This window comes from Bufo gargarizans, chromosome 2, assembly GCF_014858855.1.
Source record: "Bufo gargarizans isolate SCDJY-AF-19 chromosome 2, ASM1485885v1, whole genome shotgun sequence".
NCBI classification, from domain to species: Eukaryota; Metazoa; Chordata; class Amphibia; order Anura; family Bufonidae; genus Bufo; species Bufo gargarizans.
In genome coordinates, this window is record NC_058081.1 from 66,019,534 (window position 1) to 66,046,711 (window position 27,178).

At 45.3% G+C, this 27,178-nt stretch overlaps 1 protein-coding gene across 3 annotated transcripts; it reads right to left on the reverse strand.

Annotated features, from left to right (window-relative positions):
- On the reverse strand, window positions 1-26,618 carry MAP2K7 (mitogen-activated protein kinase kinase 7). Of its 3 annotated transcripts, none has more exons than XM_044279097.1 (12): window positions 26,458-26,618; window positions 21,077-21,124; window positions 20,411-20,549; window positions 18,758-18,824; window positions 16,638-16,751; window positions 15,063-15,182; window positions 13,726-13,833; window positions 13,456-13,635; window positions 8,841-8,921; window positions 8,603-8,745; window positions 8,407-8,452; window positions 1-1,967 (listed from the first exon to the last, which is right to left on the reverse strand). In XM_044279097.1, exons 1-12 carry the CDS (start codon window positions 26,573-26,575, stop codon window positions 1,830-1,832), a joined length of 1,302 nt encoding a protein of 433 aa, XP_044135032.1. In that variant the 5' UTR covers window positions 26,576-26,618; the 3' UTR covers window positions 1-1,829. The 3 variants fall into 3 exon arrangements, with proteins under 3 accessions (XP_044135032.1, XP_044135034.1, XP_044135033.1); XM_044279099.1 differs by lacking the exon at window positions 21,077-21,124 and adding an exon at window positions 20,747-20,913 and having other exon boundaries at window positions 26,458-26,587; XM_044279098.1 differs by lacking the exon at window positions 21,077-21,124.
- Between the last annotated feature and the right edge of the window lie 560 nt (window positions 26,619-27,178).

A 27,178-nucleotide genomic window follows, 5' to 3' on the forward strand; every position in this document is an offset into this window, starting at 1 on the left:
TGGAGTGTTGTAGCAGAGTTTATTTCAAACATGGCCTCCCGCAGAAAAGCCAGCTGGACACATGCAACAGGAATAGTAAAGTGGATATATAGAAAGAAAGAAGAGAAAAGAAGAGAGGGGGCTGGGGGAAGAGAAATAAATGAGAGGAAACACACATACACACACCCACACTACAAGACAGTGCAACGGCAATGCTGCTACACTGCTGCAGTAATATAATTACAGACATTAAAACCGGTGGGAAATCCCCAATAGAATCCCCCCATGTAGCTTTGGTACAGTCATATTAAGCCCCTCCCCACCCATTCAACAACTCTTGGCTCCACCCTCCCATAGGAAGGAGGCAGTCACAAATTGATCTGGCATTTAACGGATAATGCATTAAAACTGCATCTATAGACCCATTTATATGTACAGTCCTGAAGACACGCAGAACCTTGATCATCAACTCTGTAGCCAAGACGACGCATGGCAAAAACTTCCTCCACATAAAAAGACGTCCTCTGCGCTTTTCCCACCTTCACATGCAATCAACTCTGTAGCACCAGCCATAGAACAATGCTGTTCCTGTCCCTAATTTCACGTGCATATTTCCAATCTTTTTTTTGGGGGGGGGGGGGGGGGATTTTTTAAAAAATGCCCAAGATTTCAATAACTTACACCTGTCCCTCACCTTGCGGCAAACATGAATACCATATACAAGTCATGGTTGGTTCATCCACGTCATCCTGAGCTAGCAGAGGGCAGCGGCAAGAACCGCTCCTCTGCCCCATTTTTAGTCTTTGTGGTGGAAGCACCAAAGAATCTTTTTTTCTCCCTCAAATACTACCGTTACCATAAGCAGATACACGTATAAATAGACGTCTTCACAGCATATTACAGTGCACCACATCTACCTGCAGCAAGTCTCTAAAGGTTGCTCTGCTTCCGCTGTGCTGTGAATTTCTTGCTCAAATCTTACATAATTTTCAGGCTAAAGCTGGAGGCCATTAAAAGCCTACCTGAAGAACCCTTGGTATTTCATAGCCATATCGGATAGGGATAAGAAGAGCTTAACAAGTAGTTCATAAATAAAGGCAAGGACACTAAGAGCAAGATGGCCATCCATTGTAGAGACTATAGTGGAGCCTCTTCAATTGCTACTGAAGTCTCGATGTCATAGTCAGAAGCAATGTCTCCTAAGACTTACTCGTGGTCTTCCAAGAGTTTTATCTCACTAAAGAAAGTAGATACTAACGTAGCGCTATGAAGGCAACGGAACAGAAGCAGGAAAATAAAATATCTGAATATCTGAGTCCATTCTTTTATCGCAACCAAGGCTTGGTGGTCGTGGTGTGACTCAACGACATGCCAAACGTTTATAATTAAATAAATATATATAGAGCACCCCCATCATGGAAAGTGACAACCTCATTAAGGACCAGATGAATAGGCTTCTAGATCTTAAAAGTTGCTGAAGGAAAGCCTAAAGTATATAGTTCATAAAACAACCAACGGTGGTATGCTCAGACGTACGTCTTTCCACACGTGGGGGTCTTGCAAGAATCTTCCAACTCTGATGCAGAGTCCCTAAAGAAAGAAGGGCAGTAATGTGTGATTGATGACATCTCATAAATTAAAGGGGATTCTTCAATCCAGGTTGCAAAGTGTTTGGGGTAGGTTGAAAAGGGGGAAAAATATGGTGGGGGAGTTGACCTCCCCTTGAGGGAAGAAAGTTCAGAAAAATCCCCAATATACCACATAATATATGATTATCCATTTTTGAGTCTAAAAGCCACATCTGGAGATGATGGTGGGGAGGGGGCAGTCCTCCCCTCCCATGCCAGATGCTACCTGCTGAAAAAAGATAGATTTTGGGGACTGAGGACGGTGCTGCTTCTTGGAGACTCTGTCTGAGCCATGACATCCTGGAACCAGGAAGCTACATCTACCTCCTGTGTCTCATACTGACGCAAGAATGGGTGCTCCTGCAAGACAACATAGAGATATCATTATGGGGAAGGATTAAAAAACAAAACAAAAAAAACAACAATAAACATTGTCAAAGGTGTACTCCAATCTCAGAATGAATGGATATGACATAAATGTTCAAGATGGAAATACCATTTTAATGGAGAAACCCTCCACTTTGGTTTTGGGGAGGGTAATTACGTTATAGGATGGGAAGATATTGCAGATAGAGACCGGGGGCGAGGTAATGGGACTGGGGGAGAAATGGAAGGAGGGACTAGAACAGCTCATAAGGAAAGGTGTAGGGCACAAAATATACATAAACCTCTTAATTGTATGTATACCTAATGCCACAAGCCTGACTAAACTGGAATTAGTGATGTGTGAGGAGAACTATGACATAGTGGGAACAACTGAGCCATGGCTGGATGATGGCTATGACTGGGCAGTTAATGTTCAGGCTTACAGTCTGTTTAGAAAGGATTGTCAAAACCGGAGAGAGGGGTCTGCCTTTATGTAAAGTCCTGTCTAAAGCCCACACTCCGGGAAGATATAAGTGAGGGACAGGAACATGTGGAGTCACTGTGAGTAGAAATACATGGAAGCAAAAACAAAAATAAATTACTAAAAAGGAGTTTATTATAAACCACCTCCATTAACAGGCTCGCTGGAGTATTTAGGAATGAGAATTAGTCCGGTGATACAAGAGTACATTAAATTGAATATTCTCCCTACTATCGAGAAATTCAAAGCCCAAATCAGCATATGGCAAAAATTCTCTCTTAGTAAAGTAGATAGAATAGCATTGATCAAAATGATCCTTTTACCGCAGACACTATACAGGATCACCGCTTGCCCAATTTTGATCGAGGAAGTTCTTTTTTAATCAATTGGAACGTCTTTTTAATTTTATCTGGGGCAGAAAGAGAGCGAGGATTAAACAAAAATATCTATGGCTCTCTGAGGATGAAGGTTTATCCCTCACTTTTCTCCAGGGTTACTACTTGGCCACCCAGACCCAGTGGTATACGAGTGGTCTTGGGAACATCTGCGGACACCTTACCCGGGAATATCCAGGTCCTAAACAGAATATATTTTATATCTTAGAAACTGGATTTATGGGTACGAGAGGAAAATACTGCCTTATCAGCAAGACAATGCAATTGCTATGGAATAAGATCAAATCCATATTAGGTACCGTATTTTTCGCCGTATAAGACGCACTTTTTCCCCCCCAAAAGTGGGGGGGAAATAGCAGTGCGTCTTATACGGCGAATGTAGCCGATTTTGCTTAGTTTTCAATGATACACCCGCCGCGATGCCGTGCGGCGGGTATATCAGCTGTGAGGGAGGAGGGGCTGGGGGCGGCATCTGCATTTATAATGACAGCGGGGCCCGTGCAGTGACTGTATTCTACTACACGGGCCCCGCTTACTGTACAATCATATCCCTAATACCGTAGTTAATTGTTGTGTGCACTGCATGTAAAAGCATAATGAGCGATGATGAGCGCTATTACTTACAATTAGAAGCGCTTGCCGTTCGGAGCAGAGAGGAGGGAGGAGGCAGGCCGGGAGGACGGGCGCTGGCAGTGTGAGTCATACGTCACGCGCCTGCGCCGCCTGCTTCATGAATGAAGCAGGCGGCGTGGGCGCATGACGGATGACTCACACTGCCAGCGCCCGTCCTCCCGGCCTGCCTCCTGCCTCCTCCCTCCTCCCTGCTCCGAACGGCAAGCGCTTCTAATTGTAAGTAATAGCGCTCATCATCGCTCATTATGCTTTTACATGCAGTGCACACAACAATTAACTACGGTATTAGGGATATGATTGTACAGTAAGCGGGGCCCGTGTAGTAGAATACAGTCACTGCACGGGCCCCGCTGTCATTATAAATGCAGATGCGACCCCCACCCCCATTATAAAAGCAAATGCGACCCCCACACTTATGGAGGGGATCTGTGGATGACACATAGCATAAGATGCTATATATGTGTCATCCACAGATCCCCCCCATAACTGTCATACACAGATCCTCATAACAGCGCCATCCAGAGAGGATCCCCTATAAGTGTCACCCACAGATCCCCCATAACAGTGCGTCATCCACAGATCCCCATAACAGTGCATCACCCACAGACCACAATTAGTTCAAAATATTTTTTTTCTTATTTTCCTCCCCAAAAACCTAGGTGCGTCTTATACGCCGGTGCGTCTTATACGGCGAAAAATACGGTATATCACATACTCTCAACTTCACTCCACTATGGCACAATATAAAATTTTAAGGCATTTCAAGTAATGGAGGATAGTAGGTTTTGGGAAAAGACTGGTATCACGTTGGTTGATCACATTGTTTCTTCGGGGCACATTAAAAAGATAGAAGATTTAATAGGGAATAATATAGGTGACCCCCTTGCCAGGTTTAGGTATAGTCAGCTTAAACACGCTTTTTTATGCACCAAGAACAAAAACGTTTTTTGGTAAAAGCACACGATTTCACAGAATTTTGTTGTAAGTTTAATAAGAATAAGTTTTCTATTGCACAGATATATAGAAAAATTAGGGATAATTTAAGCACGATTGTTAAATTTAAGAGCAAAGTAAAATGGGAATAAGAGATAGGGACGAATAATACTATTAATTGGGAAATTGTATACAAAAATGTTACGAAATCCGCCCTGTCTAGTAACGATAGGTTAATTCAGTTTAATATACTTCACTGACTGTACTATACCCCCACTATGTTATGCAAGTACTATAATACCTCTACGCACACATAGGTATCAGAAATGTGATAGTGAGCAAGCGGACTTCTTGCATCTGAGCTGGTCCTGTCCGGTAATTCAGTCCTTCTGGAGTAAGATATTTGTAGAACTCAGGAGAAGATCATCATACAATCCCACCCTGAACATGGTCTCTGCGGTGTTGGGTCTCCTTCCCCCATCCGTAGACCCTCAAACTCAAGGGGACCGATTATGGATGAAGGCCCTAATGTTAGCCAGAGTTATAATAGCTAGGAACTCGGGGGCGAATAGGCAACCTGAGTCCACAGAAAATCTTCTACTAAACCAGATAGACGAGGCGGCAAACTATTAATGAGGTGGTTATTATGGGGGACTTCAACTACACAGATATAGACTGGGAAACTGAAAGCTGTACATCTCATAAAGGAAACAGGTTCTTGGCAATAACCAAAAGACAATTACCTTTCCCAACTGGTTCAGAACCCGACTAGAGGGACGGCCATACTGGACTTAGTATTAACCAATAAACCTGACAGAACAACAGACGTGCAGGTTGGGGGACACCTGGGAAATGGTGACCATAAAGTAATAACCTTCCAATTATCATTCAAAAGAGTGTTTCTTCAGGGAGCAACAAAAGTACCAAACTTCAAAAAAAGCTACATTTAGCCAACTAAAAGAGGCCATAGGCCTAACTAACTGGGACAAAGTCCTCAAAAATAAAAATACAGCTACAAAATGGTATATTTTTAAAAGCATCCTAAAATTTAATTGTGAGAGGTACATACCTTATGGGAATAAAAAGGTTAAGGAACAAAAAAAAACAAAAAAACTATGAGGATAAATAACGGGAGGGTAGCGAGGAAGCACTGAAAAACTATAAGGGAAAAAATAGAACATGTAAAAAACAAATAAAAGCAGTCAAACTAGAGACCGAGAAATAAAAGGGAAACTGTCACCAGGATTTTGTGTATAGAGCTGAGCACATGGGTTGCTAGATGGCCGCCAGCACATCCGCAATACCCAGTCCCCATAGCTCTGTGTGCTTTTATTGTGTAAAAACGATTTTATCCATATGCAAATTACCCTGAGATGTGTCCTGTACGTGAGATGAGTCCAGCGTGAAGGAGCCCAGCACCGCCCCGCATCCTCAGAATCTCCTCCTTGCTCCCCGACGTCAGAAAGCCAGAGCGCCGTAATCTCGCGATGCACGAGCTAGCGCATGCACAGTTCCTTCCCCGAGGCTGATGCCAGCACAGGTAAGGAACACTGACACTGCGCATGCGCTAGCTCGCGCATCGAGAGATTACTGCGCTCTGGCTTTCTAAAGTAGGGGAGCAAGGAGAAGATTCTGAGGATGTGGGGCGGTGCTGGGCTCCTTCACGCTGGACTCATCTCACGTACAGGACACATCTCAGGGTAATTTGCATATGGATCAAATAGTTTTTTTTTTAACACCATAAAAGCACACTGAGCTATGTGGACTGGGTATTGCGGATGTGCAAGCAGCCATGTAGCAACCCATGTCCTCAGCTCTATACATCAAATCCCGGTGACAGGTTCCCTTTAATTGCCAAAGAGAGCAAAACTAACCCTAAAATGTTTTTTAATTATATAAATGGTAAAAAGTGTAAATCTGAAGGTGCCGGCCCTTTACAGAGTGATGAGGGGGGAGTTGCAGAGAGCGATGAGGAGAAAGCAAAGCTATTAAATATTTTTTTTCTCCACTGTATTCACTGAAGAAATTAAACTGTCAGATGAAATCAGATGAAATAGGGAATTTACTTTTACATTCTGCATTAAAAGTTCCCTGTCTGACCCAGGAAGAAGTACAGCGGCATCTTAAAAAGATTAAAATAGACAAATCGCCAGGACCAGATGGCATACACCCCCGTATCCTAAGAGAATTAAATAATGTCATAGCAAGACCCTTATTTCTGATCTTTACAGACTCTATACTGACAGGGAGTGTTCCACAGGATTGGCGCATAGCAAATGTGGTGCCATTATTCAAAAAGGGTCCAAAAACAGAGCCCAGAAACTATAGGCTGGTACGTTTAACATCTGACGTGGGTAAACTATTTGAAGGTTTTCTAAGAGATGCTATCTTGGAGTACCTCAATAAAAATAAGCAAATAACGCCATAAACAGCTGCAGAATATAGTAGCGCTATATAAGTGCATAAAATAAAGAAAAATAAATATCAGCATGGCTTCATGAGGGATCGGTCATGTCAAACTACTTTAATCAGTTTCTATGAGGAGGTAAGTTCTAGACTTGACAGCGGCGAATCAATGGATATCGTATATCTGGACTTCTCCAAAGCATTTGACACTGTACCGCATGAAAGGTTAGTATATAAACTGAGAATGCTTGGACTGGGAGAAAACGTCTGTATGTGGGTAAGTAACTACGTGATAGAAAACAGAGGGTGGTTATTATTGGTACACACTCAGATTGTCTCACTGTCACTAGTGGGGTACCTCGGGGGTCAGTATTGGGCCCTATTCTCTTCAATATATTTATTAATGATCTTGTAGAAGACTTGCACAGTAAAATAAAATAAAATTCAGATGACACTAAACTGTGTAAATAAATTGACACGGAAGAGGACAATATATACTGCTACAGATGGATCTGGATAGATTGGAGGCTTGGGCAGAGAAGTGGCAGATGAGGTTTAACACTGACAAATGTAAGGTTATGCACATGGGAAGAAATAATGCAAGTCACCCGTACATACTAAATGGTAAAACACTGGGTAACACTGACATGGAAAAGGACCTAGGAATTTTACTGAACAGCAAACTAAGCTGTAAAAACCAAAGCCAATAAGATAATGGGTTGCATCAAAAGGGGCATAAATGCCCGTGATGAGAACATAGTCCTACCACTTTACAGATCACTAGTCAGACCACACATGGAGTACTGTGTACAGTTCTGGTCTCCTGTGAACAAGGCAGACATAGAAAAGCTGGAGAGGGTTCAGAGGAGGGCAACTAAAGTAATAACTGGAATGGGGGGGGGACTATAGTACCCTGAAAGATTAAGAGGGTTATTCACTTAAGAAAAAAAGACAACTGGAGATATAATAACTATGTATAAATATATCGAGGGTCAGTACAGAGATCTATCCCATCATCTATTTATTCCCAGGACTGTGACGAGGGGACATCCTCTGCGTCTGGAGGAAAGAAGGTTTGTACACAAACATAGAAGAGGATTCTTTACGGAAAGAGCAGTGAGACTATGGAACTCTCTGCCTGAGGAGGTGGTGATAGTGAGTTCACTAAAAGCGTCCAAGAGGGGCCTGGATGTATTTCTGGAGTGTAATAATATTACAGGCTATAGCTACTAGAGAGGGGTCGTTGATCCAGGGAGTTATTCTGATTGCCTGATTGGAGTCGGGAAGGAAATTTTTTTCCCCTTAAGTGGCGAAAATTGGCTTCTACCTCACAGGGTTTATTTTTTGCCTTCCTCTGGATCAACTTGCAGGAGAACAGGCCGAATATACTATGTTACTAGGAGGTTATACCAGAGCGTTTTACACTCCAAATGGAATCAGTTCATTGTCAGCTCAACTGCATTAGGACAATATGAAAATCCACTTAATCTGAGATTTGTCAATTCATTCAAAATCGGGGGGGCTTTTAAGACGCCAAAGACAACACATTTACAAGTAAAGCACAAAATACTAGATTCACACTCACCAGAAGCTTATTGTACTTTGGCCTCTTTCTGTGATCTTTAGTAAGACTGAGGGGAAAAAATAAATAAAAATACTATAAATTAGTACAAAATCACAAGATCTACCATCTGAACACACTCTACTCCAGTATCAATGAAAAAAAGAAAACTGCTGTGGAGTCAGCCAACAGTCAGATAAAAGGGAATGGTCTTGCATACCAATCTTTGACAAAAGACTGAAAGAAAGGTGAAAAGCCCATATTATGGGGGAGAACTGGAGGTTCTTCTTGAAGAACTTTGGTGAGAACTTCAAAGTCTGTCTTGCAGTTCTTGTAGGGAAACTGCCCTGTTGCCAACTCCACCTACAAAGGAATAAGTATAAGTAAGGATTTAGACACTTGAATATGAATACAAAGAAACCAAACAGTGGTTGAACGACACTGGACTTTCGTCTTACCAATGAGATCCCAAGACTCCACACATCTGCTCGGATGTCATAGTCTGGTTTCGTTGGATCCGGAGGATCAATTCTCTCAGGCTGAAAAAAATAAATAAAAAATAAGGTTAAACTAATAAAGATACTTGTATTGATCAATTACTTTCCTTAGGGTAAAGATAGGACGGTATAGGAACATAAGTCAACTGCAAACTCAGCTCTATTAACAAAATAGGAGGGAAGCACCATAAAAGCATTAGGTTAGACACTTGCTGTATGAAGCAAGTCTTAAAGTGAAGAACCACCTTTGAATACCATATTTTCCACTTCAATAGGTTAAGAATGCAGGCCGAATATGGCCAGATCTTTTTTTCTGATGCTAAACTTCAAATCTCCTGTTTAGGTACAGACCTAAAACTTAAAGTATAACTGTCATATATATATTTTTTGAGTATTGGATTGTGGTGATTAATATCTCCTTGGTGGCTCTATTTCAACTTGTCACTGTGTATTCAATTACCCCTTAATTCCACTGTTTTGTTCCCTGTACTGCCTACTATTACCTCTGCTTAAAATAGGGTTGCTATGCATGGTCCATCTATGTGTTGAAGGACGGGGGACGCAGAAGCTCACAGCGTGCAAGGTCAGATTACAGACAGCCAGGAACTGTAAGTAAATGATTAAAGCCAGGTCCTCCCCAGCAGCTGATAACAGTGCCTGGGCTGTGTGCACTTCTCCCTGTCCCTGCGCTTGGCAGACGCTCCCTCACTCAGCAGAGCTGGAGAATGCAGAGTTGAAGCAGCGCAGAGAAGGGAAGGGAGATCTGCCGTCTGCTCAGTGTATAAATGACAGCAACATGTGGTAAGAGGACCCCTTTGTGCTGCAGGGGATTAACTCTTTAGGGGGAGGGCTCTGGCTACTGACGGCCATCTTAACTGAATAGTAAGATTGCAGTTTTATGCAGACTGGTTGCTAAGGGCTGAATCTTATTAAATATGGGGTAAGTCAGTCTAATAGTAACTGATTCTGGAATATCATGTTATTAGTAACTACATATATGAAAATTGAAATTAGGGTCTGAGCGTGACAGTTATCCTTTAATACTCGGAATGTCAGCAGCCACCACTAGAGGGAGCTTACTGCATGCTTAAATACACCAATCTCAATAACAGTAAGCTTCCGCTACACATATATAGAGGAATTTATTAAGAGTTTTATAATAAAAAATGAATGCATTAAGTGGGTTTTTATTTTAAATAAAATTGTGTGCAAAACCACACATTTTTCAATTATAGACTAGAGTAAGTAAAAGGGAACCTATCACCATGAACATGCAGTTCAATCTGCAGGCAGCAGGTTATAGAGCAGGAGGAGCTGAGCAGACTGATATATAGTTTTATAGGAAAAGATTCAGAAAAACCTTTAATTTATTCATTTAAAGGGAGTCTTTCACGCAGAGTCACCCTATTAACCTAATAACAGTGTTATGTCCATGTCATCCCCCCTATTAAAACTGTGCTTACCGTTTGTTCCTTGCCATCATCATTCTGCAGAAAAACACTTTTAATCCACATGCAAATTAGGCTGTGAAGGTGCCCACGGGCGGCGTTCTTAGTGTGAAAATGACCCAGGGGCCTGGGCACCGGCCGTTGTAACGCCGCCGCTGGGCACCTTCACAGCCTAATTTGCATGTGGATTAAAAGTGTTTTTCTGCAGAATGATGATGGCAAGGAACAAACGGTAAGCACAGTTTTAATAGGGGGGATGACATGGACATAAGGCCTCTTTCACACTACAGTATGTTGAATTCAGTGTTTTGCGTTCCGTTTTTCACGGATCCGTTGTTCCGTTTTTTGCTTCCGTTGTGGTTCCGTTTCCGTTCCGTTGTTCCGTTCCGTTTTTCCGTATGGCATATACAGTATACAGTAATTACATAGAAAAAATTGGGCTGGGCATAACATTTTCAATTGATGGTTCCGCAAAAAACGGAACGGATACGGAAGACATACGGATGCATTTCCGTATGTGTTCCGTTTTTTTTGCGGACCCATTGACTTGAATGGAGCCACGGACTGTGATTTGCGGCCAAATATAGGACATGTTCTATCTTTTCAACGGAACGGAAAAACGGAAATACGGAAACGGAATGCATACGGAACACATTCCGTTTTTTTGCGGAACCATTGAAATGAATGGTTCCGTATACGGACCGTATACGGAACGCAAAAAACGGACCGCAAAACGGAAAAAAAAGACGGTAGTGTGAAAGAGGCCTAACACTGTTATTAGGGTGACACTACGTGAAAGACTCCCTTTAAATCTCTGCTCTATCTGAGCTCAGTAGCCATCTGGGCGGTCTAATCAGCCTCCCCATTAGTGTGTATACACAAATATCAGTCAATCTCCGATAAGACAGCCCACTTGGTCGACTGATCTTAGCGCACATATTTTAATGAAGAAAATGCAAGTTAGGCCTCATGCACACGGTTGTCGGCCGTGTGCACCACGCATCACGGATGCGGACCCATTCACTTGAATGGGTTCGCAATTCTGGAGATGCGAAACGGAGTCACAGAACGGAACACCGGAAGTTCCGCACCGCAAAAAAATATGACATGTAATTGTTTTTGCAGTGCGGTCATACCCTGGACCCAGTCAAGTTGCGGTCCTCAATGCACGGAACGACCGTGTGCGTGAGGCCTTATACTGAGAATCTGTCATGTTTGGGAATCTGCCACCATATATGCTAATACAGGGCAGGCCAACCTGCGGCTCTCCAGCTGTCGTAAAACTACAATTCCCACCAAGCCCTGCTGTAGGTTGATAGCTGTAAGCAGTCTGGGCATACTGGGAGTTGTAGTTTTGCAACAGCTGGAGAGCCGCAGGTTGGCCATCCCTGTGCTAATAGAAAGCCAAGGCCCAACGGGGCATGAACCCGCTCTCTACTCCATAGGTAGGGTCCCACAGTATCAATTGAATGCTGCCTAATCATAGAGGACAGCTTTAGGACATTGTGGGTTTTGTTTTACCGCCTTTATTGCAGCTAGGGATGAGCGAATCGACTTCGAATAAAAACAGTCGATTCGCATAAAACTTAGTTTCAATACTGTACGAAGCGAGCGCTCCGTACAGTATTAGAATGTATTGGCTCCGATGAGCCGAAGTTATTAATTCGAGACGTTTCGAGAAATAGTTTTTTACAGTATAAATCAATTTATGAAGTTATTACGCAAAGTTTTATGTTTCATCCGAAGTCAATTCGCTCATCCCTAATCGCAGCATATAAAATGCCAAATGTATACAGTTTTACATTTTTGCGTGTTTGTTTTTTTTACATTTTTTAACACCTTTAGAAAATCATTTGTATTGCTGCATTACAAGATGCCCAACAGTAGTTTCTCGGCTGGCAGAGCTGAGTGAGGGCTTGTTTTGTGCGGAACAACTTGTAAATTTTCATTGCTACCATAAAGTTCTTTTTTTTCATCTTTTTATTCAATTTTTTGCAAGGCAAAAAAAAAACTGCATTTTTTTAATTGTATATCTCAAACATGATAAATAACGTGCTCACTTTACATGTTGTTACAGACATCGATATATAGGGTGGGGGGGGGGGGGGTAGCTTTTTGTTGCTTTCCAAAAGACTTTATGGAAAAAAAGGGCGATTTTGAGACATACATTTAAAAAATAAAAAATTGCCAGTTTTCCTAATATTTTTCATTTTAGTCCCACTAGAGCAGGGATGGGCAAACTGCAGCTCTCCAGCTGTTGTAAAACTACAACTCCCAGTATGCCCAGTCTGCCTACAGCTATCAGCATACAGCAGGGCATGATGGGATTTGTAGTTTTACAACAGCTGGAGAGCTGCAGTTTGCCCATCACTGCACTAGAGGACTTCAACAGCCAATCTCTTAATCGCTGATATTTTTGTCTTGCAGTATATTATGCCTGTCAGTATAAACCTGACCAAGGGCCTAAAAGGGTTTCCGTGTGTAGCAGACATGGAGGCAATTGTTAGGCCACAGGCTGCTTTCAGGAACCAACTCCATGAACGTGTTGTGAAGGGGCTAATGGGTTAATAAAGGGAGCCAATATAAAGGTTAAAAAACATCCAGGATTGGTGTTATCCCAGTTGTGTCAGCTGTATTATACAGATGCCACCTGCAAGTGAAGGCGTGGGCAGAGCTCCTACACCATCACCGCACAGTAATAGCACAGCTAATGTGAACTGCATAGTTCCTGTGATGTACTATTACAAACAGGAAGGGGTTAAAGGAATTGTCCATTGAAGATAACTGGTTAACTATATTAAGGCCTACGGCCATCATAAGGGGGAGCTCCACTTGAGACCTCATCCATTAGTCAGAGAACAGAGGTGCTGTAATGATAAACTCGCACTCCTCTGAAAGACTCATTGGTTTCATGTATTACAGCAGGAAAAAGGCCGATGGCCAGGGTTGCTATGCAGCCTGACGCCAACAGGCAGATTGCTAGTGGTCCCAGTGGACTTACCCCCAGCGATAGGACACTTACCAATGATGCTGTGTAAAGGCGATAAAATGCTGTTTGTGGGATAACCCCCTTAAAACCTTGTTTTTACCTTAAAAATAAACCCGTCCTAATCACACCCCTCTCTCACCGCCATGTAAGCAGCACAACCCGCACTTCTGGTTTTGGCCTTGGAGTCCACTAGGCGACCGCTTATGCCGAAGTCACAAAGCTTAATCTGTCCACTGGCATCCAGCAAAATATTGGAAGGCTTGACATCCCTGTGTATGACGCCATGCTTTTCCTTCAAATAGTACAAAGCATTTACAATCTGGAAAGATACAGAGAAGACTCGTCAGATCCCCCTGCTGGCAATACACCATCGTATTCAGCACCTATAACAGGGCACATCATCACTCACCGCTACCGTCATCTTTCCCAGGATGCTCTCTGGGATGGGCCCCTGAATCCTCTTCTTCAGCTTTTCTGCACATGTCCCCATCAGCTCCATCGCGATGAACACATCTGTCTGGAAAGTCAGCCCAAGCAAAAAAAATAAATTAAGGGATTGTACAAGATTAGAAAAACATCGCTGCCAATGCTACAACTGTCCAGGGGCTGTATATTGGACTGCAGCTCATAAACCAACAGCCCATACAACCAATGAACAGACATCATTCCCATTGTGGAGATTGTGCCCCCTACCTAAGACCCGGCTGCTGCCATCTACACTCTTCTGACTTTTCTATCTGCTCCACTGGGATTGATTTACATTTGTAATTTTCTGCCACGGATTTCTGGATAGTGGATCAAATCCACTGAAAAAAATCTGCATGTGCCACATGAGGACTTATCCCTTTGCAATGCAAACTGTAGGCCACCTTAGAATCCACCCTCAAAAGGCGCTGTCCCACAAGAACAGTGAGGGATCAACCGCTGGGGCCCCCACAAGAACGAGATCCCATGGTCCTCGCTTGAATGGAGCAGCAGATATGCATACATGTCCAACGCTCCATTAAATTATACGGGACTTCTGGAAATTGCCAAGTACAGTGGCGTGACCATCTCTGGTAGCCTCATATGCGCAACGCCTGCTCCATTCAAACAAGAGAGCACGGGCCCCTGTTCTCATGAACGGCAGAGGCCCAGCTGTTAGACACCACCCCCCCCCCCCCCCCGCCGATCAGAAGCTTATCCCCTATCCCAGGCATCCCCAAACTGCGGCCCTCCAGCTGGCTGTTGCAAAACTAAAACTCCCAGCATGCCCGAACAGCCTACAGGTATCAGCCTACAGCAGGGCATTGTGGGAGTTGTAGTTTTACAACAGCTGGAGGGCCGCAGTTTGAGGATGCCTGCCCTATCCTGTGCATAGGTTGTTATAATAGGACAACCCCTTTAAAAGGGCCTCCATACACTACAGGGTATTATTAGCTGAACGCTTTCGGCTTGGACCAGGAGCTCGGCTTTCTCCTCTCCCTTCACTGAAAACACAAGCATGCATGGGAGAGAGAGCCGACAGCTACTGAAGGTGTATAGACACCTGTAGAGCACAGCTATAATAAGCGGGTCCAAGTTACTTGCATGGCAGCATAAGCCTCAAAGAATTGGCTCTACACTACATCTCACTGTGCTCAGTTTAGCTGCCATTTATAAGCACACGCTTACAGTTGCTTACCCCGCAGGTAGAATGCAATCTACTTTATGAGAACCATGATGACAAATGACACAAAAGCGTTTCGGGCTATAATAAATGCTTACATTTGTAATGAAGGTGCCGTAACACTGGACAATGTAAGGGCAGTCGTGGCTCTTCAGCACCACATCCAGGTCCATCAAGATCCTTTTATTCTCTTCCTTGTTACCAGAACGACGCATTTGCTGGAAACCAAAACGAGATTATTAATAAGACCAGTAACGTAATAACACACCAGGGGCCAGCCTTATTACAGATGAGATGAAAAGCAGCTATCGCCTTTGTTTGGACCAAGATAGAACTGAGGCAGGTTTCCTCCAGATTCCCCCACTGTGGCTGGGACACCCCCACCAGCAGAACCGGTCACAGATCAGGACACAATGACTAAAGAGTGTATTAGACGGGTAAGCGATCATTTTGCAGTGTAATACTGCTGCCAATTGCCCGATGAATGTGCAAACTCTTGTTTGTTGGGCAATCCAGATCTTACAGCATGCTAAAAGCCAAGGATTTGCCGGCGGCAGATCGTCCTTTCTTATCACGATCTGCCACCGACACATCACTGTAGTGCATGGGGATGAGCGATGGCATAACAATCTCTCCTCCCCATGCTGTGGAGGAGATCGCTGCATATAATAGCAGCGGTCTCCTCAGCAAGTTAGCAGGCAATTAGTGAGAGGGAACGCTTCCCTTCTGATCGAACGGAACGATCTTCAACTGACAACATGCTGTCTTTCGTACATATATTCGTTCCCCCCCCCCCCCATGCAAGCAGAAGATTATTGCCAACATGAGGGCTGGCGATCAATGACAACATTTAGTATAAAAGATGACGGCAAAAAAGCTAATCATCTGGGTTCTTTTATACCATAGACAAACGCTGTGTAAAAGTGCTGCTGATCACCCAATGAATGAGTGAAAGGCTCGTTCATTGGGTTAAACAATCGTTCACCTCAATCATTGTTCCTGAGCAGCAGATCGTGCCATCTAAACAGCACCATGAAACAATGATTCTGTATGGGGACAAGCAATGGCATTAGCGATCAGTTTCCATCCTGACAATCACCTGCTCCATCGGGCTGTGTAAACCGGCCTTAAAAGGGGTTGTCCAACAAAAAAAAAATATATATTCTACAGTTTGCAAACCAGCACCTGGATCTGAATACTTTTGTAATTACGTGTGATTAAAATTTTTGTATAGCCACTGAGTTATTCAATAAAATGTATCTGTATAGTGCCACTTAATTTCTTATTTCTTTGACCGGCTCTCTGAGATGGCCGCACATGCTCAGTTTCATCCTTCAACTGCCTCCTGAGCTGTGATAGGGAGAGCAGAGACACGCCCCCTTAGCTGTGATAGGGAGAGCTGAGACACGCCCCCTGAGCTGCAGCAGTAAAGACACTCCCCTTGATATAAATCTAGCAGAGCAATGAATGAGGAGATCTCTGGATCCATGTGAGGTACAGGGCTGGTTCTAGCTTTGTTAGAAAGAGGTTGTCGTGTGCTATATGATGTCCGATTTTAATTTTTTACATTTTTCGTGGGATAACCCCTTTATGTAACCAGACCCCTGTATAAACAGTTTGATGAGAGTAAACTAATGGAGACCACTCTGGTAACAGATTACATCATCAGTTACCTTCACAGCAATGACGTGTCCAGTCTTCTTAAATCTCATCTTCCAGACTTGTCCACACGTCCCACTGCCGATTTCACCCAAATTTTCCAAGTCATTGATATCTGCCTGGTATTTCTAGATTTAAGAAAAATCACAAGTTAGTGGGTATCTCCAACATTGTGCTGTTTAAGTAATATCACCTAACACAAAAAATATGGCTAGGAGAGAGCGTTCTCCTGCTTCTACCTATCTCATTACTCACTGACTGCCAAGGCAAACAAATAAGATCCACTTTAACCCCTTAAGGACCCATGACGTAGCTGTACGTCATGGGTCCGATCACTAAACATGGCACCCGCTCGCGCATGCAGCAGGTGCCTTAGCCACGGGGTTTCTGCCATTTTAAATAGCAGAGACCCATGGCACATGTATGCAATCAGCCATAAGGCTGATCGCATACATCTTACCTTTCAGATGCCGTGGTCAAATGTGACCGGTCCGGTAACAGCGTTCCCCAGCTGAGATCGGGGGACCTGTTACCTTGATCGAATTGACCGAAGCCCCAAGCAGGCTTCAGAGTGAATTAGATGTATATATATATCAATACAGACCACTAGGTGGCAGCCTTGTATTGATATAGTGCAATTGAAGTCTTCAATGATGGTTATTTAGACAAAAACAAGTAATATAAAGTAAAAGTAACTTACAAATATGTAAAAAAAAAAAAAAAAAAAAAAAAAAAATATACTTAACCAGCGTGCGAAAATGCCCATACTATTAAAATATAGCAATATTAATGGCATACGGCAAATGGGTAGCGGGAAAAAAATATAAAAACAGCCAATTTGCCATTTTTTGTCACTTTAACTACCCAATCATTTTTTTTTTATATATAAAAAGTGATCAAAAAGTCACACACACTTAAAATTGGCATCACTGAAAATAACAGATCATCCCGCAAAAAAATAGCCCTTAGGCTACATGCACACGACCCCGGACCCGCAAATAACAGAAGCCGCCCGTGTGCCTTCCGCAATTTGCGGAACGGGCGGCCATTGATATAACTGTCTATTCTTGTCAGTTTTGCAGACAAGAATAGGACATGTTTTATTTTTTTTTGCGGGGCCGCGGAACGGAGCAACGGATGCAGACAGCACACGGAGTGCTAAAGAAAAAAGTCGGTAGGAGCAGCACTCAAATCGGCTTATCAGAACTGTGATTGTATGGATGCAACAGCTGAGTGGAAGACCCCAGATCCAAGGCGGTCCAATGGTAGGCAGTAGAAAGCAAAGGCCACAGCAGCATATCAAACCAATTACTTCTTTATTGTTCAAAACTCCATGGTACAGTGTACAAGAAATGCAGAAATGCAACGTTTCGGCTACATCTAGCCTTTGTCAAGCATATATTGCAAATGGTAATGCCCACATATAAATAGTTAAAAGCATGCACACCCACAATATTAATCACCCAATAAACACATGGGGTGATTAATATTGTGGGTGTGCATGCTTTTTGAACTGTACAGAAGATAACAGGTCAATTTTACCGCATAGTGTACAGTGTAAAAATAAATAAAAACCTTTATCAGAATTGTTTTTTCCCAATTCTACCCCATTTGGAATTTTTTTCCCTGCTCCCTACTACATGGTGCCATTAGAAAGTACAACTTGCCCCGCAAAAATTAAGCCCTCATAAGGCTATGTGAATGGAAAATAAAAAAAAGTTAGGACTATGGGAAGGCGGGGAGTGAAAAACAAAAACGCAAAAATCCCAGGGTCCTGAAAGGGTTAATAATCATCTCTATGGGACTAAAATGATCCGTTTTAAACAGATGGATGGAAATGTTTCTATATTTTTTTATTTTTTATTGTAGCTTAGTGGGATCCTGGGTTCAAATCCAGCCAAGGACACCATCTGCACGTCTGTTTCTCTGGTTACCTCCCGGACTCCAAAAAGCATACAGGTTCACCTGCTTCCTATGGAGTACGACCTACTGTGTTTTTGTGTCTGAGATTATATTGTGAGCCCCATGTAATACACAGCCATGCAGTGTCCGTGCCTGCTCTTTCCAATTGTATATCTTATAATCTATAAATATACACATACACCAACCGGCCACCATTCGTACTCTCTCTCACCTGCCCATCAATTACAAGATACCCAGTCTGCTTAATAATTTCTTGCAGCTTCTGGTCAATTTCAGTGCTGGAAAAAAAAAAGGCAGAAAAAAAAATAAGACACATACAAAATGCTATATCACATATCAAAATCAAGCGGCAGCAAAAAAAAAAAAAAAAAAAAACAGATGGGAACTGGTGGGTGTATATAAGCGAAGGAAGAATGTGTGACTGATGTACCAGCATGAAGAGATCACAGCTTCTCATACGGAATTAGAACGCTCCCCGCAATGTCTCTTATAAGTAAAATGTAATCAAACCCCATTTTCTTCAACGAGCCACTAGGTGGCGATATGCCAACTCTTTCCATCCTCCAGAGTGCCCTCCATGTCCATATGCCCCGATAAGCCATTCACATTACTGCTGTATAAATTTTCAAGATCTGTGCTTGCTGACAGTAGAAACCTTTCTAACATCCAAAGGCTGAATTCCGCTGCAGGCTTCTTGTTCCCGAGAGTTTATATTCAACCTTAGTGAGCTAAACTAGGCCGATTAAGGGAAAGAGGCGAGGAGAGAAAAAAAAAGGAGAGCAGAGGCGAGGAGAGAAAAAAAAAGGAGAGCAGAGGCGAGGAGAGAGAAAAAAGGGAGAGCAGAGGCGAGGAGAGAGAAAAAAGGGAGAGCAGAGGCGAGGAGAGAAAAAAGGGAGAGCAGAGGCGAGGAGAGAAAAAAGGGAGAGCAGAGGCGAGGAGAGAAAAAAGGGAGAGCAGAGGCGAGGAGAGAAAAAAGGGAGAGCAGAGGCGAGGCGAGAAAAAAGGGAGAGCAGAGGCGAGGCGAGAAAAAAAGGAGAGCAGAGGCGAGGCGAGAAAAAAAGGAGAGCAGAGGCGAGGCGAGAAAAAAAGGAGAGCAGAGGCGAGGCGAGAAAAAAAAGGAGAGCAGAGGCGAGGAGAGAAAAAAAAGGAGAGCAGAGGCGAGGAGAGAAAAAAAGGAGAGCAGAGGCGAGGAGAGAAAAAAAGGAGAGCAGAGGCGAGGAGAGAAAAAAGGAGAGCAGAGGCGAGGAGAGAAAAAGGAGAGCAGAGGCGAGGAGAAAACATAAAAAAAAAAGAGTAGAGGAGAGGAAATAGAGAAGAAGAAAGAGAGGGGAGAAAAAGAAAGAGGATAAAAGGAGAGAAGAGGAAAGCGAGGGGACAGATGAAAGAAAGGGAGAGAATGAAGAGGGACACTGCCAGTCAACATTTACACAGCCTACATTTTAGACAGACTTAGTAAATCTGCCCCAATATATTGTTTGTTGAAAGACAGTCACAATGTTCTTGGTGTCCTGTTTAGAAGGGGTGTGGGGGTGCTGCTAATAATGTTACCGACCATGTCTCCTACCAGATGTTTCTAAGTGATGGCAGAAAGTGGCCGGAGACTGAGGTCAGGCTGTACAATGCTGAAACCACTTCTACAAAGGCTCTTTGCATTCTGATACATTTCCCAAGTTTCCATACACTGCTTATAACCCAGTCAGCAATCACAGCCCAATCACCGGATGCACCCTTTAAAGGCCCTGATGTCGACCAATTTTGTCTAATTCATAGACCATATGGATCATACGTGGGTTAGGACAAGAAGAGGCTTGTAATGTTTGGCTCAGACATTTCTACACCACCATTTATCAGGATACACGCTTACCTCTCCAAGCTCCGCTGTGTCAGGTAGTTGGATTGCGGTATGCTCAACATATGCCGTGGTCGGACTGGCAATGACGTGTGATGGTGTGTGGGGTTGTCAGGACGAGCGTGTCCATCATTGGCTAGAGGAAGTTGTAAAGCTGCACAAAAAAGTGGTAGAAGGTGGTATGTAGAAGAGAGAAAAAGACTGGCCAACGGAGATAAGCATTGAGCAACAGCAAATGTCCCATTTACACCTCTGTGCGGCCCCCCAGTGTACCCCATTAGTCCTGTTACACCACATGCAATGTTCCCTGTATAAATCTAAATGCTTGCCCTATGTTTAACCCTTCCCCACCTCGTCTCTGGTCGTTAGGTTCTTCTGAGCTCATGCTCCATACAAAGCCTACATGCGGTGTCCACAGTGCATGCAACATTCCCCCTTCCATGCACAAAGACAGGTGGTAGAGCAATGCCAAGCCTCAGCAGCGGAGGGGATGGGGGACAGACTCAATGTATACAAAACTGTTAGAACAAGGAGAGAAACAAGGAAAAAATGTTTTAAAAAAAAGCAAAAAAATAAATAAAAAAAAAGCAGTGGTTGCATGTTAAGAAGTGACATGTATGGAGAAGGGGCAGGTTAGCTGGGCCTGGAGCGAGTGAAGAGCTAAGAAGGACAATCCAGTACCTGCTCTCTGGGATGGAGCGGGCGTGGGGCTTAGAGTGATGAGAATAACTGGGGGAGAAATAGGGGAAAAAAAATAAAAATCAACATAAACTACGGAGCAACCTAGGAGATAAAAGGAGACAATGGGGGAAAAGGGACAGAGAACAGTAGGTACGGTGTATGGACAGAGAGGTGAATACATGGGGCACATCGTATGAAAATGGAGAACATAAGAATACAGACTGGATGACGAGAAAATGCCCACAGATCATGAAGGAGGTGAACACATGAAATATCACATCGTCAGGCTACATAACTAGAAGGATAGCCTCCCGCTAATGCCACACAGACCAACAGACTAAGCCATCAGCTGTCCACAGGCATCACCCTGCTCCCTATCCTACCAAGGAACAAGATGCCCGTCTACGGCGTCAAGTAAACCTAGGCAAAGCTTGGCCAAGTCACCTCCGACTCCACTAAATGCTACCTGTGACAGACAAATGTTGTGAGGTTCTCCATGGATGCTTTCGTCAGAACACTACCTCTGGTCATAAGTAAACTGAATGCTGGATCCAGTAATGTCCTACAAGACAGACAACCAGATGGATGACCAAAATCATTCTCTGGACGAAGCAGAAAGTCATAAAAATTGAGTTTTGCTCAAGGTAGGTGGCTGGGGGGTCTCACAACCTGCATGATCCTCAGGTCTCATTATCACAATTCACCTGGTTAGATAACACCTATGATATCACAGACGGCCACTTGTTGGGCTCCAGAGGAAGTTGTCCTAGTGCAGGGCTGGCCAACCTGCGGCTCTCCAGCTGTTGTAAAACTACAATTCCCACCATGCCCTGCTGTAGGCAGTCTCAGGATGCTGGAAGTTGTAGTTTTGCAACAGCTAGAGAGCCTCAGGTTGGCCAGCCCTGTCCTAGTGACGTTTGGGTCCCTGTGAACACTAATAGCTTACCCTTAGGATAGGTGATCAATATTAGACCTGTGGGGGCCCAGCAATGTGAAGGGGCTGCAGCGTTTGTGTGAGCTTTGTGGCCTCCTAAATGTTTCCCTACGTGCAGTCTACACAGCAGTGGTGCAGGGCAATTACAGCTAAAAACGCAGACTAAGACATGCCTGACCCTTGGTTCTCACAGGCGATAAGCCGCCACTGGGGGTCTGGCAGCGGCTTTCTCTACTCTACCCATTCACGTGTATGGAAGTGGGGGTCAAGAAGAATAGCTGTTGAAGGTGTACGGCTACCTTAATGAGGTTGTGAAAGAATTTGGCTGGACCTGTAACGCTGGGTTCACACCTGAGCGTTCGCGATGGAGCGCTCTGTATGCGCGATTGTACGGGCGTTTGCAATCGCGCATACAGAGACAAGCAAACGCCCATTGTCGCGCGTTCCCGGAAGTCTATGTACAGGAACGCGCGACAAGACACCCCAAAGAAGCTCATGTACTTCTTGGGGCGTCGGGCGTTTTACAGCGAGATCGTACGCGCTGTAAAACGCCCAGGTGAGAACCATGCCGATAGGGAAGCATTGGATTCTCCTTGTTGAGCGTTTTACAGCGCGTAGGAACGCGCTGTAAAACGCTCAGGTGTGGACCCAGCCTAAAGGAAGGAATGCTCTCCGCTCCTTCTCCTCCAGGCCTCTGACGCTCTGTTGAGCTGCCTCAATATCAACATACGGTTTGCCATTGCTGCAACCAACCACTGGCAGCGGCAGAGACCAGATCCCCTCGCACCATGTAACCATTTATCAAGATGTGAGGGAAGCCGTCACCGCCGCAATGTCAAACCGGATGTTTGAGGGAGACTAGCGGCGCATCGGGTGCCTGGAGGAGAAAGAACAGGGAAACCCCCCCATTCTTGCACAACCCCTTTATGCCTATAAAGTTAGCACCATAGAAGCACATAGATCAATGCCCCACAGCAGAGGTCACAAGACCCGAGACCCAGGAGGTAAGAATACTGTAGACCAGTGTTTCCCAACCAGTGTGCCTCCAGCTGTTGCAAAACTACAACTCCCAGCATGCTCGGACAGCCTTTGGCTGTGCGGGCATGCTGGGAGTTGTAGTTTTGCAACAGCTGGAGGCACACTGGTTGGGAAACACTGCTGTAGACAAGTATAGACATAAGGGAATACGTACGGACGACTGCAGTGTTACTCGGCCAGCCTCCGTGGCTGAGCAGTCTATAAGGACAGAGCATCTACCCCCCGAAGACACGGCATGTACCCTAAGGGTGGAAACGTACCACATGACGAGACCCTGGGGCTTATAGTCTAATCTTTTCTCCCGGGCCATACAAACCACAGGAAACATTCTTGTGGTTTGTATGGCCACAGCGACCAGATGTCCCACTGTCCAGAATGGGATATTATAAAGTGTGTCCACTGCCCACATCACACACTCAACTGGTCCCTGCCAGCAGAACAACAACTCTCATCCTGCCTTTCTCATCCCATAATCGCTCCTATGCTCTATGGTACTTGTGGGGTACTTCTATCTTGTGATCAGTGAAGGGGCTGACCTCTGGGACCCCCAACGACCCTGAGAATGAAGAGGAAAAAAGCGCTGGTGCAGCACTGTGTCCCCGTCTACACATTCTCCAGACAATGGTGCCCGCACCGATGTGCGACGAAGAGACCGTGAAGAAGACAGCGTCTTTCAGGAGCACAGGGTGGAGCTCTACTTTATGAGACAAGAAAGCCATTTAATGTTCCTAATTTGTACCAAAAGGCTACAACTGCATTAGCAGAGAGTTGTAAACCCTCTGCCAGAATCCACATCTACAGAGGTATTGTCCCCTAGAACAGTGTGCCTCCAGCTGTTGCAAAACTACAACTCCCAGCATGCCTGGACAGCCTTTGGCTGTGCGGGCATGCTTGGAGTTGTAGTTTTGCAACAGCTGGAGGCACACTGGTTGGGAAACACTGCCCTAAAAGCATTGCTGGTACATATACAGAGTCGGATGGAGCATGCCACTGAGGAGAGCAGAAGGCTCCCCTGTGCCAAGTGTACCTGCCTCCTGAGACTGAGGGCTGAAGATACATCACACGCCAAGTAGTTCCCAATTTATTCAATCTGTTACAGTGGTGGTCCATGCTCCTGCCACTGGAGTAGTGCTCCTCGGTCACCGCCACACAGGCTGAGGGCAGCTCCCTCCGGCTCTTAAAGAGCCAGTGCATGCGCAACCTAATCTTCCTCTGGCATTGGCTAGCCACCCAGCGGTACTTATGGCACCTTCCCTTGTGGAAACATACCTGAGCAGTAGGTTCTAGCACACTAATGTCCTGCAAAGGTGTGCCGTTTCACATTTGTCTGCGTGTGTACCAACTTCTACCTGACCTGGATTTGACCCTGAGGGGCCTGCCCTGACCTCTGCCATTCTCACCCTGAGGGGCCTGCCCTGATCTCTGCCATTCTCACCCTGAGGGGCCTGCCCTGACCTCTGCCTGATCTCCATTCTCACCCTGAGGGGCCTGCCCTGACCTCTGCCTGATCTCCATTCTCACCCTGAGGGGCCTGCCCTGACCTCTGCCTGATCTCCATTCTCACCCTGAGGGGCCTGCCCTGACCTCTGCCTGATCTCCATTCTCACCCTGAGGGGCCTGCCCTGACCTCTGCCTGATCTCCATTCTCACCCTGAGGGGCCTGCCCTGACCTCTGCCTGATCTCCATTCTCACCCTGAGGGGCCTGCCCTGACCTCTGCCTGATATCCATTCTCACCCTGAGGGGCCTGCCCTGACCTCTGCCTGATCTCCATTCTCACCTTCCCTGCCTGCCCTGACCTCTGCCCGATCTCCATTCTCACCTTCCCTGCCTGCCCTGACCTCTGACCGATCTCCATTCTCACCTTCCCTGCCTGCCCTGACCTCTGACCGATCTCCATTCTCACCTTCCCTGCCTGCCCTGACCTTGGACTGTTTTTTCAGATCGCACAAACTCATCTGCCCTAATCTCGGCCTGGCCCTGAATATGGTTTTGCCTGTTCCCTTATTACTCAACTATCATTGAACAGAGACTATTTCAAGAGGCAGCAACATGGTGGTTCCCCTGCAGCGGAGACCAGATCCCTGTATAAGGGGTTAAAGGGGGAAGACCAGGGAGGCCACTTAGAGAACACCCTTGTCCCCAAATCAAATCTGTTCAGTAGACACAGCAGATCCTCATCGTCATAGTCCTGAGAGCTCCACTAATTTCCTGAAGAGGACAGGAAGCCATGCCACCCCCAGAGTTATGCCATTTGGCGTCACGTATGGGTCCTTGCCACGGTCCATGCGGTCCTTCAGGAACAAAGCCCTACAGCCACAGGTCAAGGTCTTCCTCATCTTTATATATTCTAGATCAGTGATGGCTAGCCTCCGGCACTCCGGCTGTGGTCAAACTACCACTCCCAGCATGCTCCATTCATTTCTATGGAGTTCTGAGAACAGCCAAGCAGGTGTACATCTTGGGAGTCGTAGTTTTACCACAGCTGGAGGTTAGCCATCACGGATCCAGATCATGACCAGAATAGCCTGCTCCTCTCTATTTCTTCTAAAAGCGGAGATCTCCAAGTGGACGCTGCTTGTCTATCGGGAAGCCAGTGAGGAGACAATAGAAACAGTGGAGGTGCTGTCTACGAGTTTTTGGGGTGGCTTAAAATACAATAAAAAAAAAAAAATGCAAAAAAAACAACAACAACATTTCGCTATACTTACCAAACAAACTCTGCCTCTAACCAGCGGGTAGTATCTCTCAGTCCAATGTCCGAGCTATGGCCATTCATACCGTCAACGTATCCCAGACCCTCACCCCAATACCCGAGGACACCCCAAGCAGACACACCCATTATCTAACCCAGCTGTACGCCACCTGCAGTGGGCACCACGATGAGCTGCTAGAAGAAGCTGCACGTGGCTCCTCGGGAGATAAACGGAGGCCACTGAGCAGGAAACGGCACCGCAGGGACTCCACGGTTCAACTACACCGCCAACACGAGCGCCGTAGCCTACGCTAGAAGAGCAAGTCCTCTAAATACCTCCGGCCACCTCATGGGGGGGGTTTGTTGTCGCCCAACTTAGCCGCCAAAACGGCCAGACCCTACAGTTAATGGCGGCGACGTGCTCAATGGCGTTTTCGTTGAGTGCTGGCGTGACTCACAATCTTGCAGCGGATACGTCACAGTGTCTCGGCACACACAAGGTATAAACGTCTATTGGAAAAACCGATTAGCAGAATCACCTGACACTGACACCATATAAACGTCACCTCCTAGCCCTGAGCACCCACCCCCAGCTCCTCACAGCCACCTACCGTCCACTACATTCTGATCACCAGACAGATCCCTGCACCCCTCCCCCATCACTCGGGCCCACCAGCCTCCATTCTCCGCATCCACCTCTCCCCTGGTCTCTTACTGGGCCGGGGACGCTGCGGGCTGATCTCCAGCTCGATCCTCCTTCTCGCTTCTCTGTTCTCCTGCTTGAGTTTCGCCTCCAGACGAGAGAGTTTCTGTTCTAGGGAGGACGCCGCCATCTTCCCTCCGCGCACTAATAATAAACAAACAGCCCAAGGCGCATGCGCGGCAAAGACTGACAGATTCCACTAGGCATGCGCGGCCGGACTGACAGGCGACAACTTGACATCGCCGGGGGTATGACTGACAGCTGGCGCTGCGCATGCGTTGAGAATTCTCTTTTACCGCGTTTGCGCCTGAGATGCCGCGCTAGGAAGCTAGTACGCATGCGCAAGTTTCCGAGGTTCTCAGATAGTCAGGAATAGCTGCCAGCGCTGCGCATGCGTAACTTGTCTTTGCTGTGTTTATAGCAACAGAGTATTTTAGGATATAAAATAACTTCTTCCTGGAGGAGGAATGAAACAAAGAAAGAAAGAAAGAAAGAAAGTGAACCTTAGAGGCATGGATTTCTGTGCAGTTTTGCACAAGGACAGCTGCTAATCTGCTTGTACCAAATAGGCAGTGCAGCACAATATACTGCCCCAGCAGTACTAAATACCACAGTGCAGCACAATATACTGCCCCAGCAGTACTAAATACCACAGTGCAGCACAATATACTGCCCCAGCAGTACTAAATACCACAGTGCAGCACAATATACTGCCCCAGCAGTACTAAATACC

Coding starts and splice junctions, on each gene's coding strand:
- MAP2K7 (XM_044279097.1), bottom strand. CDS start 26,575: ATGGCGGCGTCCTCCCTAGAACAGAAACTCTCTCGTCTGGAGGCGAAA. Junction 20,550..21,076: donor CGCTCCATCCCAGAGAGCAG/GTACTGGATTGT, acceptor TTTTTTGTGCAG/CTTTACAACTTCCTCTAGCC. Junction 15,183..16,637: donor GACACGTCATTGCTGTGAAG/GTAACTGATGAT, acceptor TTTGGTTTCCAG/CAAATGCGTCGTTCTGGTAA.